At 42.5% G+C, this 19,767-nt stretch overlaps 1 protein-coding gene across 3 annotated transcripts in view; it reads right to left on the minus strand.

Annotated features, from left to right (window-relative positions):
- Nucleotides 1–19,767, minus strand: part of LOC105498469 (interleukin 12 receptor subunit beta 2) — a 98,977-nt gene that overhangs the window by 17,649 nt on the left and 61,561 nt on the right. For 2 of the 3 annotated variants that reach the window (XM_071091470.1, XM_071091474.1), the window contains exons 10-13: nt 16,141–16,341; nt 11,623–11,721; nt 11,379–11,537; nt 5,083–5,220 (exon numbers count right to left, since the gene is read on the minus strand). In XM_071091470.1, the coding sequence (XP_070947571.1) occupies nt 5,083–5,220; nt 11,379–11,537; nt 11,623–11,721; nt 16,141–16,341 (597 nt within the window). The remainder of the gene's footprint in view (nt 1–5,082; nt 5,221–11,378; nt 11,538–11,622; nt 11,722–16,140; nt 16,342–19,767) is intronic. The other variant, XM_071091477.1, reaches the window with a different exon arrangement.

Genomic DNA, 19,767 nt, shown 5'->3' on the forward strand with positions numbered 1-19,767 from the left:
TTTCCTAGAGACTTGGAGGGCTCAGAAGACAGGAAGATGTGGGAAAGTTTGGAACTTCCTAGAGACTTGTCGAATGGCTTTGACCAAAATGCTGGTAGTGATATGAACAATGAAATTGAGGCTGAGGTGGTCTCAGATGGAGATGAGGAACTTGTTGGGAACTGGAGTAAAGGCTACTCTTGCTATGCAAACAGACTGGTGGCATTTTGTACCTGCCCCAGAGATCTTTGGAACTTTGAACTTGAGAGAGATGATCTAGGATATCTGGCAGAAGAAATTTCTAAGCAGCAAAACATTCAAGAGGAAGCAGAACATAAAAGTTTGAAAAATTTGCAGCCTGATGATGCAATAGAAAAGAAAACCCTGTTTTCTGAGGAGAAAGTCAAGCTGGCAGCAGAAATTTGCATAGGTAATGAGGAGCCAAATGTTAATTACCAAGACAATGGGGAAAATGTCTTCCGAGCATGTCAGGAACCTTCATGACAGCCCCTCCCATTACAGGCCTGGAGGCCTAGGAGGGAAAAATGGTTTTCAGGGCTGGGTCCAGGGCCCCCACTTCTATGTGCAGCCTTGGGACTTGGTGCTCTGCATCCCAGCCACTCCAGCTGTGGCTAAAAGGGGCCAACATACAGCTCAGGCTGTTGCTTCATAGGGTGCAAGCCCCAGGTCTTGGCAGCTTCCATATGGTGTTGGGCCTGTGGGTGCGCAGAGGTCAAGAATTCAGGCTTGGAGAACTTTGCCTAGAATTCACAGGATGTATGGAAGTGCCTGGATGCCCAGGCAGAAGTTTGCTGCAGGAGCAGAGCCCTTATGGAGAACCTCTGCTACAGCAGTGTGGAAGAGAAATGTGGGGTGCAAGCCCCTACACAGAGTCCCCACTGGGCACTGCCTAGTGGAGCTGTGAAAAGAGGGCCACTGTCCTCCAGACCCTAGAATGGTAGATCCACTGACAGCTTGCACCATACACCTGGAAAAGCTGCAGACACTCAATGCCAGCCATGAAGGCAGTCAGAAGGGGGCTGTACTCTGCAAAGCCATAGTGGCAGAGCTGCCCAAGGCTGTGGGAGCCCACCTCTTGCATCAGCATAACCTGATGTGAGACATGGGGTTAACCTATTTATTATGCCTGAAGTTGTAATTTTTTGAATTATTGCATGAGTGAAAAATCTGACCTTGGTGATGACCTTGAGCAGTAGGATATAAATAACTCCCACATGCTTAGCATTCCAATAATGGAACACTAGTCATAAATGGGTCTGGGCAGGAGATCATTTTGGAGCTTTAAGATTTAATGATTGCCCTATTGGCTTTTGGACTTGCATGGGGCCCTGTAGCCCCTTTGTTTTGGCCAATTTCTCCCATTTGGAAGGGGTGTATTTTCCCAATGCCTGTACCCCCTTTATATCTAGGAAGTAACTAGCTTGTTTTTGATTTTATAGGCTCATAGGTGGAAGAGACTTGCTTTATCTCAGATGAGACTTTGGACTTGGACTTTTGGACTATTACTGGAATGACCTAAGACTTCAGGGGACTGTTGGAAAGGCGTGATTGTGTTTTGAAATGTGAGGAAATGAGATTTGGGAGGGGTCAGGGGTGGAATGATATGGTTTGGCTGTGTCCCCACCCAAATCTTATCTTGAACTGTAGTTCCCATGATCCCTACGTGTGGTGGGAGGGACTTTCTGGGAGGTAATTCAATCATGGGGGCAGTTATCTCCATGCTGTTCTCGTGATAGTGAGTGAGTTCTCACAAGAATCTGACAGTTTTCTAAGGGGCTTTCCCCTACTTGGCTCTCATTCTTCTCTCTACTGGCACCTTGTGAAGAAGGACATATTTGCTTTCCCTTCTGCCATGATTATAAGTTTCCTGAGGCTTCCCCAGCCCTGTGGAACTGTAAATTAAACCTCTTTCCTCTATAAATTACCCAGTCTCGGGTATGTCCTTATAGCAGTGTGAGAACGGACTAATTCACATGGGATATGTATGAAAACAGGGGTGTATGCAATGTCCAGAGAGGTATAGCAGAGAACAGCATGGAAAACTGGTTCACAAGTAGCAGAGGAAGGTTTTGCAAAAGGCACAATGTCAAAAGTTTAGAGTTGATTAGCTGGGCATGGTGGCAGAAGCCCACAGTCTCAACTACTTGTGAGGCTGAGGCATGAGAATCACTTGAGCCCAGGATTTCGAGGCTGCAGTGAGCTATGATCATGCCACTATACTCCAACCTGGACAATAGAGTGAGACACTGTCTCAAAAAAAAAAAAAAATGTAGAGTTGGAGGATGAATAGGAGTCAGCTAAATGGATAAGCTAACAAAGGAAGACCAGACCAGAAAAAAACAAAAACAAACAAAAAAAAAACTGTGCAAAGTCATGGAAGGAGGGAACAGCCAGTGCTTTCAGGCAACTACAGGAAGTCTGGTCTTGCTCCATAATGAATGCTGAAGTGTGTGGCAAAGGATCAAACTAGATGGGTAAACAGGACCATGTGAACCTGGCAAGTATGGAGTCTGAGTTCTAGCTGGAAGGGGCCCTTGGGGAACCACTGATGAGTTACAACGAGAGAAGTAATGCCAGCATCTGGAGTCTTGCAGAAAGACTTCTCTTCTGATTGAATGACAAACAGGCTGGGAGGGAGAGTGAGCAGGAGGAGCTAGAGGCCAGAGACCTGTTAGGGCCCATGAGAAGTGTCAACAGGGCTGAATAGGGAAGTTAATGGAGGCAACCTTTTTTCTACCCCATACAATCAGGAGGATCTGGCCTTCCTTTCTTTTTTAATTGAGATGGGTCTTGTTATGTTGCCCAGGCTGGTGTGGAACTCCTGTGTTCAATCAATCCTCCCACCTTGGCCTCCCAAAGTGCTAGGATTATAGGTGGGAGCCACGACACTTGGTCAAATCTCACATTTCTTCAGCATCTGCTTTCCTTTCTGGGCAGATGGAGCAAGTTTGGAGTAAAACCAGTAGCAAGATGCTGAGTCCTTTTTTTTATTATTTTATTTTATTTTTGAGACAGAGTCTCACTCTGTCACCCAGACTGGAGTGCAGTGGTGCGATCTCAGCTCCCTGCAACCTCTGCCTCCTGGGTTCAAGCGATTCTCTTGCCTCAGCCTCCCGAGTAGCTGGGATTACAGGAGTGCACCACCGCTCCCAGCTAATTTTTGTCTGAGTCCTTAATCTACATTAATCGAGCAAGTTAACTTTCTTTTGATCTTTTTTTTTTTTTTGAGACATAGTCTCACTCTGTCGCCCAGGCTGGAGTGCAGTGGTGCGATCTCAGCTCCCTGCAACCTCTGCCTCCTGGGTTCAAGCGATTCTCTTGCCTCAGCCTCCCGAGTAGCTGGGATTACAGGAGTGCACCACCGCTCCCAGCTAATTTTTGTCTGAGTCCTTAATCTACATTAATCGAGCAAGTTAACTTTCTTTTGATCTTTTTTTTTTTTTTTGAGACATAGTCTCACTCTGTCACCCAGGCTGGAGTGCAGTGGCTGCCATCTCAGCTCACTGCAAGCTCCGCCTCCTGGGTTCACGCCATTCTCCTGCCTCCCAAGTAGCTGGGACTACAGGCACCCGCCACCACGCCCGGCTAATTTTTTTGTATTTTTTTTCGTAGAGATGGGGTTTCACTGTGTTAGCCAGGATGGTCTGGATCTCCTGACCTTGTGATCCGCCCGCCTCGGCCTCCCAAAGTGCTGGGATTACAGGCACGAGTCACCATGCCCGGCTGCAAGTTAACTTTCATGGGAGTGCTCAGGATATGAGAAGAAGTCTTGTCAATTTCCCAGTGGAGAGTTTCCTGGCATAGAACAAGAAAGTCTCTTGAATGATCAACTTGATGCTTCATGTCACAAAGCAAGATGCTTAGAGCAGATGCAAATGAGCATTGCTAGAGAGAACAGTGTAACTTAGCTAGTGGAGGGAAACCCATGCTAGCTGGGTCACTTACTCATCAGACTCAAATTTAACTTAATTTAAGCAACTCAAATCTGAGTTTGATTTGTAGTTCTGCCACTGACCACTTCCGTGACCTTGGGTAATCTTTTTGTACCTTAGTCCCCTCACTTAAAAAAAGGCATGATAATCCTTCAGTTTTAAAAATTCATTTCATATTGAGTGTCTGGTAGGATGAAGTAGGTATAACCATGTAATTTTGGTAAGGAAATATTAGCAAAAGTATGTGTTATAGGTTGAACTGTGTGATCCTCAAATTTATATGTTGAAGTCCTAAACCCCCAGCCTGAGAATGTGACCTCATTTGAAATTAGGATCATTGCATATATGATTAGTTAAGATGAGGTCATACTGGAGTAGAGTGGGCCCCTAATCCAATATGACTGGTGTCCTTATAAGAAGGAGACAATTTGGACACATGGAGAATGCCAGATGAAAGCAGAGACCTACAAGCCAAGTAATATTAATGACTGCCTGCAAATTACTGGAAAAGAGGAGAGAGGCCTGGAATAGATTCTCTCTCATAGTCCTCCGAAGGAATCAACCCTGCTGACACCTTGATCTTGGACTTCTAGACTCTAAAACTGTGAGACAATAGATTTCTGTTGATTAGGCAACTCAGTTTGTGGTGATTCGTTGCAGCAGCCCTAGCAAATTAATGTAGTATGCAAAGTGCTTAACAGAATGACTGTTGTATATGCAATAGCTGCTATTATTATTGTTGATGTAATTCTCATCATTTGTGGAACAGATACTTAGTAAGCAAGTACTGTGTGCTGGGCACCATGCTAGGCCTTGAAGACAGAGGTAAACAGATATCAGTCCTTGCCTAGTGGATTCAGAGTTTTGAGTAGGAATTAAATGTAAGTGCATTATGTAAGGAGCATTTGGGAAGGCTTCCTGAAGGAGGAAGCATTCCTGATGAATTTTGAAACATGAGTAGACACTGTCTCCAAGAAGATAGTAGAGTGGTAAAGCATTCTATTTAGGAGAAACAACAAGTGTAAAGTGACAGCAAGAAAGTTATTAGTGAATTAAAGAAAATCTGGTTATCTCTATACCAAATGTAATAGAAGTGCATGCCTGTGCAAGAATCCAGGGTGGACTCATTATCCTTAACATTGTCTCTCACCTTGCAGACAAAATTCCCTCTCATTTCCTTGGGAACTTTCGCCAGCAGCTGTCAAAGCTGTCATCCACAGGACATATGTCACTCGGGGCTGCAGGCTGTTTATTGGATGTGAATTTTGGGAGACTCTGTAGGGAATTTCTGAAAGGAAAATAAAGATGAAGAAAGGCACGTATTAAAGGATATGGCTTTTAATGTAGGCTTCTACTCATTTTTACTCTTTACTGCTTCATTTAATTTGGAAGGAAAAAGCATTTTGCTATTTTAAAATAGTCCAAATTCCTCAGTACTTAATACCTTAAGAGGCCCTAGACATTGTCATTTATGGATATCTCACTCCACAGCATATCAAACAAATTAGTTTTTTTGTAGTAAAATTTTTATTTTTACTTTCTTTTTCTGATTTTCTTTTATCTTTTTTGTGTTTTGTGGTAAAATCTTTTGAATAAATTTTTGTTGTTTTGCTTTTGAAAATATTTAGCTGTAGTTAACTCCCTTTATTTCCAATGATGATAATATTTCTAGTATTTATCAGGCTTATTTGGGAGTTCTGGAGGTGAAATGTTAAATGTACAAATTGTTTTCAAGGCTATGGAATCTTTTTTTTTTTTTTTTTTTTTTTTTTGAGACAGGGTCACTCTCTGTTGCCAGGCTGGAGAGCAGTGACACGATCTCAGCTCACTGCAACCTCCGCCTCCTGGGTTCAAGCAATTCTCCTGCCTCAGCTCCCCAAGTAGCTCGGACAACAGGTGTGTGCCACCATATCCAGCTAATTTTTGTATTTTTAGTAGTGATGGGGTTTCACCATGTTGGCCAGGCTGGTCTCAAACTCCTGGCCTCAAGTAATCTGCCTGCCTCAGTCTCCCAAAATGCTGGATTACAAGTGTGAGCCACTGCGTCCGGCCAGTTATGAAATTTTGTATTTTGTATTTTTTTGAGATGGAGTCTTGCTCTGTCACCCAGGCTAGAGTGCAGTGGCATGATCTCGGCTCACTGTAACCTCTGCCTCCTAGGTTCAAGCAATTCTCCTGCCTCAGTCTCCCGAGTAGTTGGGACTACAGGTGTGTGCCACCATGCCTGGCTAATTTTTGTATTTTTAGTAGAGATGGGGTTTCACCATGTTGGCCAGGCTGATCTTAAAATCCTGGCCTCAAGTGATCTGCCCACCTCAGCCTCCCAAAGTGCTGGGATTACAGGCATGAGCCCACACACCTGGCCTATGTAAGTTTAACAATTAATGAAAAAGACATTCACTTAACATTTTTTTTTTTTTTTTTTGGGACAGAATCTCGCTCTGTCACCCAGGCTAGAGTACAGTGACACAATCATGGCTCACTGCAACCTCCACCTCCCGGGTTCAAGCAATTCTTCAGCCTCAGCCTCCTGAGTAACTGGGATTATAGGCATGTGCCACCATGCCTGGCTAAGTTTTGTATTTTTAGTAGGGATGGGGTTTCACCATGCTGGTCAGGCTGGTCTCAAACTCCTGACCTCGTGATCTGCCCACCTCAGCCTCCCAAAGTGCTGGAATTATAGGCATGAGCCACAGCACCTGGCCTCACTTAACACTTTTAAACTTTGATTTTGCACTTTTCCATTTGTAGGCTTTGGGCCCTGAGCTTATACGGTATAATATGAGGATCTTCTTCAGTATGACATAAAATCATTAAAAACTAGAGCAACAATACTTAGATTAGATTTATTTGGCAACTGTAAACCTAGATTACCAGTGCCTTGATGTTCTCAACACCCCTGCAGTTTTCTCTGTAGGGAAGATTTTGTGTTTTGAGTAAACACATTGAGTAAACAAGCACTGATGTTGTTTTTTTAATCTAAGAAACATGAGTGTGGGTAGCCTTTAGTAAACAGACAATCTTCTCCAGTGGCCTGTTGGGTGTGGATTTTGGAGTGACTTTTCAAAAGCTGGGGAGGATGGCAGAGTCAAGGCCAGCACTTTGGTAGAAGTAGCCTGTGTCAACTAAAAAAAAAAAAAAAAAAAAAAAAAATACTGTGACAAATTTTAATAGTTTTTTTTTTTTTCTTTTTTAAGACAGAGTCTCGCTCTGTCACCCAGGCTGGAGTGCAATGGCACAATCTCGGCTCACTGCAACCTCAACATATACTGGCTCACAAACTCCAGGGCAAGTCAGAGATGTCTTGCATGCTGGATTTATTTCAACAGTCATAAATATGAGTGCCTACACTGGAGAAGGCACTGACAATACAAAAGCATAGAATCTGCCTCAAAGAGTCCACTATCTAATGGGGAAAAGAGACCCCTTCCATTATCCCATCCCTGCTTACTATGGGTAATCAGCAAGATGAAGTCCTATAATATTACCTCTACTCCACCCAAAGGGGTTGAAGCCCATGCAGATAATTTATTCACCATGACTATCAGAGAATTTGTATATTTTACATCCTGTTGAGAAAAGTCCTTGTGGAAAATGCTCAAGTCTCCTCTAGCCTGGTGAAATTGTTTGCATAGACTTAAGCTATATGAATGAGCTCAAAAAGCCCTTTCTCTAGTCCTGAAGTAGGGGATTAAAAAATTAATTTTAGAGGGACTTTCTGTTCCTCCTGTTGTAGCAAAACATCAGCAAGCGTCAGGGAATCAACTGTCCAACTGTGTGAGGGCATCCTTAACTCTGGGAGTGAAATGAGACATTGGAACAGAAGGGAAGGGATTTGTATGGGTTGCTGGGCCAATAAAGTTTATCCGCACACACACACACATATACACACATATTAGAAGAACAAAAATAGAAACTCCATGGGAAGAGGCAGTGAGGAGGATGATGGTGTCAGCAGTTTGGTTGGCAAAATAGGCTGAGTGGTATAATAGGAGAAAGAAGTTGAGAAGTCAAGCAGGAAATACTGGTCCTGCTCCCTCTGGGCTGTGATCTCTGGCAGAGATAAAAGAGGCCATTCAATCCTTGGTGGTCTGAAAACTTAGACTCAGGGTGGTTCAATGATAAAGGCACCAGTGTAGGAAGATGTGATAGTTGCCAGTCATTGGAAAGGCTTTAGATAGGAAGGTCAAGTGGTACTAGACAAAACAGCTGCACTGCTACTGGAAACAAGTTTTTGTCTAACGATCTACATTGGATTTAACAAAGGGTAGAGTGGTATTCAGCTGTTTATTTTTATGAAGCACCTACCATGTGTCTGGCTATATCCTAGGCATGAGGAGATAATGCTGAGCAAATTGCCATGGCTTCTTCCCTTAAGATGCTTAGAGACTGTTGGCAAAGACTACTAGGTAGTAGCAAAGTATAATGTGTTCTCTAGTAGAAAAATGTGCTGGCCATGGCTCTACTGGTGCACATGGCAATATGGACAAGCTTCCAGAGAAGTGGCTGTGCACAGAGCCACCCATATAACTCACTACAATCCAGATACCTTGGCCCCTCCCTGGCTCTACACCTTACCTCCTCTGCCAAGGCAGGTCCCTCATTTTTTGCCCTTACTGTGCTCCACATGTGCCGTTAATACTGCTGCCTGGTCAATGGTGCTGAAACACCCGTAAGATGGGGTCCTCAAAGCAGAACACCTTCCTGCTTTGCCTTTCTCCCTTCTCCCTCCTCCTTAACCTACTACCTCCTACCACTCTCTAGAAAGTGCCCTTGTGAATTCACCAATGATTTCTGGTTGCCAAATGCAATAGGTAGTTGTCAGTCCTTGATTATGACAGTTACATCTCTTTTGTGTACTTTTCCTTTTTTTTTTTTTTCACTCTTTGAGACAGAGTCCAGCTCTGTCGCCCAGGCTGGAATGCAGTGGTGCGATTTCAGCTTACTGCAACCTCTGCCGCTCAGTGATCCTCACACCTCAGCCTCCCGAGTAGCTGGGACTGCAAGTGCACACCATCATGCCTGGCTAATTTTTTGTAATTTTGGTAGAGACAGGGTTTCACCCTGTTGCCCAGGCTGGTCTTGACCTATTGGGCTCAAACGATCTGCCCACCTGGGCCTCCCAAAGTGCTGTGATTACAGGCGTGAGCCACCATGCCCAGCCTCCTTCTGTGTACTTTTCTATCTCCCTTATAGACTGTGAGCTTGTCGAAGATAGGGACTAGGTCTTATCCATCAACAGATACTTACTGAATTAAATGGAAATTTAACCTAAACTAGTATAAAATAGGACTGTGAATCTGCACTCTCCCTCCCCTTTTAGCTTATTTTTAAATACCCTTATGCAGGCTTTAGAGTCATCAGATTTATGACAAAATAAGGAAGGCATTTTCTTCAACATCCACAAGAGCAGTGTTAAGAATTAACAGACTCAAGAGACTTTTACTATTAAAGTAGATGGCTTACTGTTAAAAAAAAAAAAAAGAGGTTGGGCTCAGTGGCTTACACCTGTAATCTCAGCACTGTGGGAGGCCAAGGCAGGTGGATCACCAGAGGTTAGGCGTTCAAGACCAGCCTGGCCAACATGGTGAAACCCCTCCTCTACTAAAAATACAAAAATTAGCAGGGCATGGTGGTGCATGTCTGTAATCCCAGCTACTCAGGAGGCTGAGGCAGGAGAATCACTTGAACCCGGGAGGTAGAGGTTGCAGTGAGCTGAGATCATGCCATTGCACTCTAGCCTAGGCAACAGAGCAAGACTCTGTATCAAAAATAATAATAATAATAAATAATAATAATAATAAAAGAATCAACAGACCATGTTGATCTTTGTGGTTGCAAACAGGTATCTCAGTTTAAACTCTGCCAAAAGGAAAGTTATTTGGGGGGCAAATTTCACATGAGGAATTCCAGATGCCTCCAGAAGAGATCAATTGATTCCTTACCTCTTGGGGTGCATTTCAGAATGGACTTACTCTGGGACAAGTCCAGGGGAAGAAGTTCTGATCAGTGATATGTTCTGTTTATCAATGGTGAATTCATTCAACAAATGACCATAAGCCCTTATGATGGCACACTACAGAGCTGATAAAAAAGAATGACGTAAGTTCACATAGACAGATGTAGAAGGGTCTCTAGCATGTATTTTTGAGAGGTAAAAGCAAGGTGTAGATCAGAATACTGAAAAAGATCTCAACTATTTTCTTGTATATGCATCAATTGTTTTTTTTCTGGAGGAATACACAAGGGACTGTTAACAGCCTAAGTGTGAAGGGAAGATGAATTTTCTTTTTATGTCTTTCTGAGTTATTTTTATGTTTTAGTATTATTTATATAATAAAAATTAACCAGCTTTTAAAGTCACACTGTGGACCTCTTAAAGTCAAGAGAGAAGAACAACTCCTCAAGCTTCCCAGGTGAAAATCACCCCTGCAGGCAGCTCTCTGGCAGCTGCATCTCAGGGTGGCTTTGTTGCATTCTTCTTGGACCTACTAACTCTCATAAAGAAATACAAATGTTCCTTCTTTATGATAAATGTTCCTGAAAGCTAGCTTCTTACAAAATAGAGAGAAGGTCAAGTCAAGAAAAACAAAAACTCCGAATAAATCAAAGATTGGAACATCAAGTGTGGCAAGTGACTTGGAACTATACATGAATGAGTGATCCATGACATCATTTGAGACAACACTCTAGCTAGAGTTTATTTTAATTGCTTTAGCTTTATACTTATAGAATAATTTTGGGCCATAAAGTGTTACTTAAACTGCATCATATTTTATCCATTTTAAGAAGAAAATAATATGCTATAATAGTAATTGCAAATGTTGGGATTTAAAAGTTCTCCAAATGCATTTCTTGTGAACCTCAAAGCCTATACAGGATTGGCAGGGCGCTATGGCCCACGCCTGTAATCCCAGCACTTTGGGAGGCCGAGGTAGGCAAATTGCTTGAGCCCAGGAGTTGGTAGACCAGCCTGGACAACACAGGGAGGCTCTGTCTCTACAAAAAAAAATTAAAAATTAGCTGGACATGGTGGCATGTACCTGTAGTTCCCACTACTTAGGAGGCTGAGGCAGAAGGATTGCTTGAGCCCAGGGAGGTCAAGGCTGCAGTAAGCTGTGATTGCACCACTGCACTCAGCCTGGGCAACGGAGTGAGGCATTGTCTCAAAAAAAAAAACAAATAAGTCAATAGTCCATTTACTTCATTTCTGTATCCTTAGCAATTTGCTTGGCACATAACGCATATTCAATAACTTTCTGTTTGTGTGTTTAGATGTCTTTTCTAATTATTCATTCAGTTAACTTTACAAGTATTTATGGAGTACTTACTATGTGCCAGGCATTGTGCTAGCACATGTGTGTAGATATGCACGCATACCTCCTTGTGTTTTCCTGACATCCAAACAAGAAGGCCCCACTCACTGCATTTGGTTCTCACACATACCACAGAGCTGAGGCTGGGAGTTGGAGTCCCGTTCCTTCCAGTATATCCTGTAATGGAGGAGGCAGCCCATTTGCTCCTGGACTGGAATGCTGTTCCATGAAATTAAAATGCTCCCCTTTTCCTCTGTGATGGCATTAATATGGGGGCCACTCAGTGGTGCTGTAAAGTAGGGCACAGGAGGCTTCTGTCACCCTCCAAATCCAAATCATTAAAGCAAAATTTGGCAAAAGGTTCCAAGACTCACCTTTGTGCTTAGAGTTACCCAGGATGGAGCTGCATCCTCCTTGATCCTCTGAGAGTGCATACACACGGATTTCATAACAGGTGTAGGGTTTTATGTTCTCTGCAAGGAAAAGGGAATTCCCTTAACAGCCGTGCCATTACTGGTGAGTCACTAAAGGCAGCCTTTTTATTATCTGATACAAATGCTTTCAAGGTGTTTCTTGCCTTTTCCTAGTTTAAAGATGGTTCAAGCACAGTCTGGACTGATGACCTATGTTACAAATTCTCAGCATCTGATTTGCCATGACGTTGGCTTCTGGAAGTGACTGCTCCCAACTTCAAAGGATGAGATCAACCAACCAACCAACGAACCTGAGTTTCTTTCCATATAAACAAACGATATCACCATGATTAAGAAGGAGACAAAAGCTATTTGACTTCCAACACAGATTTAAATATAACCCCCCACACACACATACACACACACACACACACCCCCGACTGCTTTTGAAACAAACCAAACAACTTACCTTCAAGAAAAAAAAACCTTTTGATTTCTACAAATAAAACATTTGCAGTTTACAGGAAAGTGAGGCTGGAATTTTGCAGGCATAGAACCTGAATGGCTTTTCTAATTCCGTAATGCTTACCAAGATCTGACAGGGCAGATGATACACTGAGGCATAACTAACCAGGGTGCTCTGGGTGCAATCCAACCCCTTGTTACCCCATCTCCTCTCCCTCTATGTTCCAGTTAGATTTCAGTTGCTTCCCAGCCTGGAAGATTTAAAAGGTACTTGGGAATTGTTAATGCTCCTTCCTGGCTTTTAAACCACCACACTTTCAATTTTCTGTCAGTCATGAAGCCTATTGGCAAGTCTTTCTTCCCCGCCAGAATTCCTTGTTTCCATGAATCTCAGATTTCTACTGCTTGTGAATGAAGGCCCCTTTCATAGATACCTCTCCTGATATACTTTTACATTTCAAATGAACATTTAAAGGCAAAAGAGATAACTCCTACTAGGTAACTATAGTATCAGGGAGGCAAAGTAAGGACCCTCTCCAGTATTGATTAATGCCCAGCCGATAGGTAGCCAGGGTCCCCTACGCTGACAGTTGATTAGGGTTTAACTTTTTTTTTTTCAGGAAGAATAATTTTATATCATAGAATAGTTTATTAAATTATGTGTGTTTTATATGAAAATCCATTGCCCATTAAATATTCCAGCAAATAGCACATAAAACTCAGTTGCACAACCAGTGCTGTCAGAAGAGACCATGACAAGATCAGAACACATGCCATGGTTAAATTCCAATTTGAGTTCATGAACTAAGTGAAGTGGAGAAAAGGACACAGTCAGCTTAGTATGGTAATCCAAAGACTCCTCATGGGTGGGATTGACACCAAGAAGCCCAAAGGGCAACATGGAATATGAAATCATATTTCATGTGGGAGGGGCCAGTGAGTAGCTTTCAGGCCCCAGTGCCTAGCTGTTCTGCCCCTAGTCATGAAAGGGGCCAACCAACCACTGCCTTATGGAGGCATGGGAGTTCCAGATAAGCTCATTAGGCAGACAGTTCCCTTGTATTTTGCCATCCAAAATGTGAATTCAGGACAGAGGCCTTGAAAACTGCTGCATTAGAAGCTGTAGTTTATTTTTGTGAATGGCTCACCTTTAGTGGAGGAGAGAAGACAGTGGCTCCGGAACTCAGCTGACATTTCCCTTTCCACCAAGAGTAGAGCCCTCGTAGCAAGCTTGTTCCCCAGTTCTGGCCTCAAGAACTCCTATTTTACTGGCTGATTCTTGTATGAATACTCCCTAACAATATCTGCTCCCCACCTCAAAACCTTCAGTGGATGAAGCCCATACTCCTAAGACTTTTATTTCCTTTCTAGAGTCTGGCTGCAATTTCCAGACTCATTTCCCCCCACTCACATACATACATACATACCTAGTACCCTTCAGCAAAGTCCCTGCCCCCATGTTTATAAACCATCACTTCGGTGGTTTTTCTGCAGAAAGCTAATTTCACCTCGTAAGTGTCGGAGAAGGCAAACATTAAATGACTGGTAACGAGGAAGAAGGCAAAAGAGGGTGGAAGAGGGCCCCCAACAACTCTAGGCGCAGGGAAGGTTTTCTAGACACCATGATGTTATGTATTTGTAAAAGGAGTGGCTCTATATGGTCAGAAGCATTTTCACCCAGACAGGACAGCACTAGTCTCTAGCCTAGCCTCCACCAACCTATAAATCAAGAGCTGGGCTGTATTCTGGCCCACTCCAAAATGCCCAAATCTGCCCCAGCCAGATGCTGGGAAAAGGCTGGTGAAAATCAGTAACAGTGAGTGATTTTACTGACTGGGGGGGCCATTTTGAATTAATAATAACCATGAATTGTTAAAATAATATTTAAGTGTTTATTTCCAGACTGTAACATCAACACAAATTAATACCTAACCAAGTGTTTCCAAGCAGGAGAACAACTTTAATAAAGTCATTTTATTCATTAGTATATGGATTTTTTTTTTTTGATGGAGTCTCACTCTGTCACCCAGGCTGGAGTGCAATGGCATAATCTCGGCTCACTGCAATCTCCATTTCCCGGGTTCAAGCAATTATTCCGCCTTAACCTCCTGAGTAGCTGGGATTCCAGGCGCCCACCACCACGCCCAACTAATTTTTGTATTTGTAGTAGAGATGGGGTTTCGCCATGTTGGCCAGGCTGGTCTCGAACTCCTGACCTCAGGGGATCTGCCCACCTCCGCTTCCCAAAGTGTTGGGATTACAAGCGTGAGCCACCGTGCCCAGCCTAGTATATTGATTTTATTCAAATGAATATTATTTCTAAAGTGCATAAAGACACTTATTTCACTAAGTATGGAAAACATCTCTCTTGCCATATAGTTCAAACTATCCCACAGGGATAAGTCCTAATACAGCTTATAATAATGTTTACAATTTCATAGCAGCTTAAAGTTTGGTAAATGCTTCTTCTGTTCACTTTCACCTGATTTGATGGGCATAACAGCCCTGAAAGAAAACTGGTTCTACTGCAACAACTCTAGGGACAGGGAACATACTACCTTGAAAGGTAATCGATTGTCCCATTAGAGACCATCAAAGGCAGGAAACTTCTTTTTCAAAATTGAGCTGATAGCTACTTCTTTTATAATTTCCACACAGGACTTTAGTTTTTCTCCCCAGAGCAACAAAGGAAACATACTCTTGTGTGTGTAAAGTCAAAACCAGCAACAGCCATCAAGCCGTCCCATTCCCATGCCCATCTAGAATTCTCTTTTCCAGGCTAAATGGTTTCCAGATTAGAAGTTCCAAGCTCCTAATAACTCGGTCATCTTCCTTTGGATGCTTACTGGGTTATGTAGGCAGCATTCTATTTAAGGGTAGTGATGAAAAATTAACCTGCTAGAACTCTGAGCAGCAAGACTGTTAAAGAGTATGCAGTTAAGGATGGACTCATGTATAATCATGCAGTGTGATATTTATTTCATTTATATAAATCTTGTCACCTTAAGCAGGGTGTGTATATCCTCCTAGACAGGTGTAATGATTGTTATAGAGACATTACAGGATTTAGAGCTTGAAAACCTTAAAATATTCGCTCTGTCTCATGTAATAATAGTAATATTGATGAGAGCTAAATTACTGAGCCCTTAAAATGTATTAGGCACTGTTCAAAATGTTTTCCATGAAGTAATTCAGCTAGTCTTCACAATAACCCAACGAGGTAGGTAATAGTATTATCCTAATTTTTCAGATGAGGAAACTGAGGCACAAAGGGGTTAAGGAACTTGCCCTAGATCACACAGACAGAGCCAAGACTCAAACCCAGGTAGTATGGCTGCAGAGCCAGAACTTTAAACCACTGATTCAATTCAGTGCTGAATTTATGCTTAACAATGACATTAACTAAGTTCTGCCCAATCATTTTAATGTATTTTCAAATGCGTCCTCTCACTTGATTCTACCACTGACAGATTAGGAAACTGAGGATTAGAAATACCAATTGTCATATAGATAATTCTGAATTTATTACTACACAGTAAGTAGCAAAATTGGGAATGAAGGATTTCCTGGTTTCCTCATTTATACAAGGACCATACCGACTCTTACTGAAAATGATTGCTTTGAGAGTTATTAAATAAATGAATTCCCCACACAGTTAAGGATGGCATCATGTATTATCATGCAGTGTGCTATGATAAACAAAGGTGTCTATTACACTGGCCAGTTAACTTAGCTCTCAGCCATACTTGTTTGGTTCAATTATTCATTCATCTTCTTCGGCATTGTGCTAGGGATATGGATTTTCCATAAATAATAGAGTTTTTAGTCAACCAGTTGGTCATTTATGTCTACAGTGGAGTATTCTGAAGTGCTGCTGGATGGACTCTAGGTCATCGGTCTCTCTTATCATCTAGCCACCTGTAATTGAAGGCAGGGTTCTGGCTGTTCCCTGCAGTTTCCCCAAACAAATGTGAACTTAGTAACCTTCCGGAAGGAAGGTGAACAATTAGGTACCTGAAATCAGAGCAGACACATTGTAGGGGGGACTCCGCAGCCAGTTTAGAGGGATCTGTGTGTCATCCCCTGGATGGAGCTGTCTCCATTCCACCACGTACTCCTGAACAGCAGAGAGATCTTTCCTGGGAGGCTGCCAAGTCACCAGAATGCTGTCCATGCTCTCTGAGTTTGCAGAGACCTGGTGAGGAGCCAGCAACCCTTTATCGGGCAGAAAGAGGAGAAACAAAATTAAAAAAGAGGAGGGATAAAGGTTTAAACAACAACAAAAAAAGCCAGTTTATCCCAACGAAGTTTTTGGAAGAATATCTACTTACTTTTAAAGACTTTGGAGTCACAGATTTAAGTTCATTCCATTTCTCAGTTCATGGAGGACTAACATCAGCTTGTTCAAACATTATATAAAATGTCATGTGCACAATTATTTTCCCCTTCATCTTCCATTCCTTTCTCTCTCTTTTCTTTTTTCTTTTCCTCCCCTTCCTCCCTTTCCTCCCCTCCCTCCCTCCCTCCCTCCCTCCCTCCCTTCCTTCCTTCCTTCCTTCCTTCCTTCCTTCCTTCCTTCCTTCCTTCCTTCCTTCCTTCCTTCCTCCCTTCCTTCCTTCCTTCTTTTTTTTCTCTCTCTCTTTCTCTTTTTCTTCTTCTTTTTTTTTTTTCTTGAGACAGGGTCTTGCTCTGTCACCCAGGCTGGAGTGCAGTGGCATAGGCACAGATCACTGCAGCCTCGACTTCCCAGATTCAAGTGATCCTCCCACCTTAGCCTTCTGAGTAGCTGGGATCACAAGTGCATGTCACTACACACAGCTAATTTTTTATTTTTTTTGTTAGAGAGAGACAAGGTTTTGCTACATTGCCCAGGCTGATCTCAAACTCCTGGGCTCAAGTGATCCTCCTGCCTCAACCTCTCAAAGTGCTTGGATTACAGGCATGAGCCAACATGCCTGGCTCCATTCCTTTTTCTATTTCTATAGCCTCAAAGGTGCCTAATCTTTGTGAATATATTAGGCATCTTTCTAATCCATCTTTCATATATTTATTTAGACAAATTCCTATCCTTGAAATTTAGTGTTATTTTGTGCATATGTGTTGAATTTTTATGAAATGTATTGGGAGATAAATCTAATGCTTTTTCTTTTTTTCACTCAACATTATGTTTCTGCGACATAAACATCCTGCTTGCTATTATGTAAATCCGACTCATTTTTTCAGACTGCTACCTAAACCCTTTACTTGTCCAATATTTGAGTGACAAGCAGGAAGTTCTTTTGGAGTGTTTGCAAACACAAACAAGGATGCAATGAATATTCTCTTGCATGTTCTCTTGTGTGCCTGTGCAAGAATGTTTCTGTGTTTCTGGATATATATGCATAGAATTGCTTGATTATAGAGCAAATTCACATATTGTTTTACAAAATACTGCCAGATTTATCTCTAAAATAGCCAGTTGACATTCCAGCAAGAAAAGCATGAAAGCTCTCATTTCTCCACCAATATTTTCTGATTTTCTAATTTTTATCAATCTGGTATATATAACGTGGTATTTAATTGTGGTTTTATTTTCATTTTTCTGAGTTTTTTTTTTTTTTTTTTTGAGATGGAGTCTTGCTCTATCTTGCCCAGGCTGGAGTGCAGTGGCACCATCTCAGCTCACTGCGGCCTCCGCCTCCCAGGTTCAAGCAATTCTCCTGTCTCAGCCTCCCGAGTAGCTGGGACTACAGGCGTGTGCCACCACACCCGACTAATTTTGTATTTTTAGTAGAGATGGGGTTTCACCATATTGGCCAGGCTGGTCTCAAACTCCTGACCTCAGGTGATCCACCTGCCTCGGGCTCCCAAAGTGCTGGGATTACAGGTGTGGGCCGTCGCACCCCGCCATTTTTCTGATTTCTTATGAAGCTGAGTTTCTTTTCATATATTACTAGTTATTTGACTTTCTCCTTCTGTGAACTGCCAATTCATATACTTCACTCATTTCCATTGGGTTTCCTTCATTCTCTCTGATTTGTAGACAGCTTTTTGTATTCTAGATTTTAGTCTTAACTTACCAGTTTTCAACAGTTTCTTACCCTAGCCTGTCAACTCTCTGATAACTTAATGACACATATATAGCTACTTTGATCTTGGTAAATTTATCCATGGCTTGTGTACTTTACATCTTATTTATGAAATCCTTCTATTCTAGGGTCATGAAGATACTCAACTACATTTTCTCCTATTGGTTTTGTTTTACCTTTCACATTTAGGTTTTTAAATTCAAATCCAACAAAAGGGTTTTTTTTTTATGGGGGAGAATAAATTTTACTACTTTTCCACCTGGTGAGTCAATTTTTCCCTATGTCATCACATTTGGCATCTCATCCCTGTCATATACCAAGTTTCACATAATCATGGGTCTGTGTCTGGGTTGACCATTTTACCAGAAAATAGTGTTCATGTTACCAGGCTTTGTAATGTCTGACTATTTAGTCAGCGAAGTCCTTTCCTTTTTGCTCTTCTTTATTTTGTTTATTTATTTATTTTGAGACAGAGTCTCCCTCTGTTGCCTAGGTTGGCATGCAGTGGTGCAATCTTGGCTCACTGCAACCTCTGCCTCTGGGGTTCAAGCGATTCTCCTGCCTCAGCCTCCCAAGTAGCTGGGATTACAAGCGTGTGCCACCATGCCTGGCTAATTGTTTGTATTTTTAGTAGAGATGGGGTTTCACCATGTTGGCCAGGCTGGTCTCCAACTCCTGACTCAAGTGATTCATCTGCCTCAGCCTTTCAAAGTGCTGGGAATACAGGTGTGAGTCACCATGCCCGGCGCTCTTCTTTTTTTCAAAATGGTCTTAGATATTCATGAAACTTTATTTATTTATTTATTTATTTATTTATTTATTTTTTTTTTTTTTTTTGAGACGGAGTCTCACGCTGTTGCCCAGGCTGGAGTGCAGTGGCGCGATCTCGGCTCACTGCAAGCTCCGCCTCCCGGGTTCCCGCCATTCTCCTGCCTCAGCCTCCTGAGTAGCTGGGACTACAGGCGCCCGCCACCGCGCCCGGCTAATTTTTTGTATTTTTAGTAGAGACGGGGTTTCACTGTGGTCTCTATCTCCTGACCTTGTGATCCGCCCGCCTCGGCCTCCCAAAGTGCTGGGATTACAGGCTTGAGCCACCGCGCCCGGCCTGTATATTCATGAAACTTTATACTTCCGTATAGCTTTTAGCATCTGTTTGTCAGAGTCATCTTCTATATCATTTAATGGAGTTTTAAAAATTTCACCTTAAAGTTTCTATGTGTTCTTTGTTAGGTTAATTCCTAGACCCTTTATACTTTTTTTTGTTTTTTTTGAGACGGAGTCTCGCTCAGCTGTCCAGGCTGGAGTGCAGTGGCGTGATCTCAGCTTACTGGAACTAGTGTCTCCTGGGTTCAAGCGATTCTCCTGCCTCAGCCTCCTGAGTAGCTGGGATTACAGGCACCTGCCATCATGCCCGTCTAATTTTTGTATTTTAGTAGAGATGAGGTTTCACCATGTTGGCCAAGCTGGTCTTGAACTCCTGACCTCAGGTGATCCACCTGCCCCGGCCTCCCAAAATGCTAGGATTACAGCCATGAACCACTGTGCCTGGCCTTTTTTTTTTTTTTTTTTTTTT

The sequence above is a fragment of the Macaca nemestrina genome, chromosome 1 (genome assembly GCF_043159975.1).
Source record: "Macaca nemestrina isolate mMacNem1 chromosome 1, mMacNem.hap1, whole genome shotgun sequence".
Lineage (NCBI taxonomy): Eukaryota > Metazoa > Chordata > Mammalia > Primates > Cercopithecidae > Macaca > Macaca nemestrina.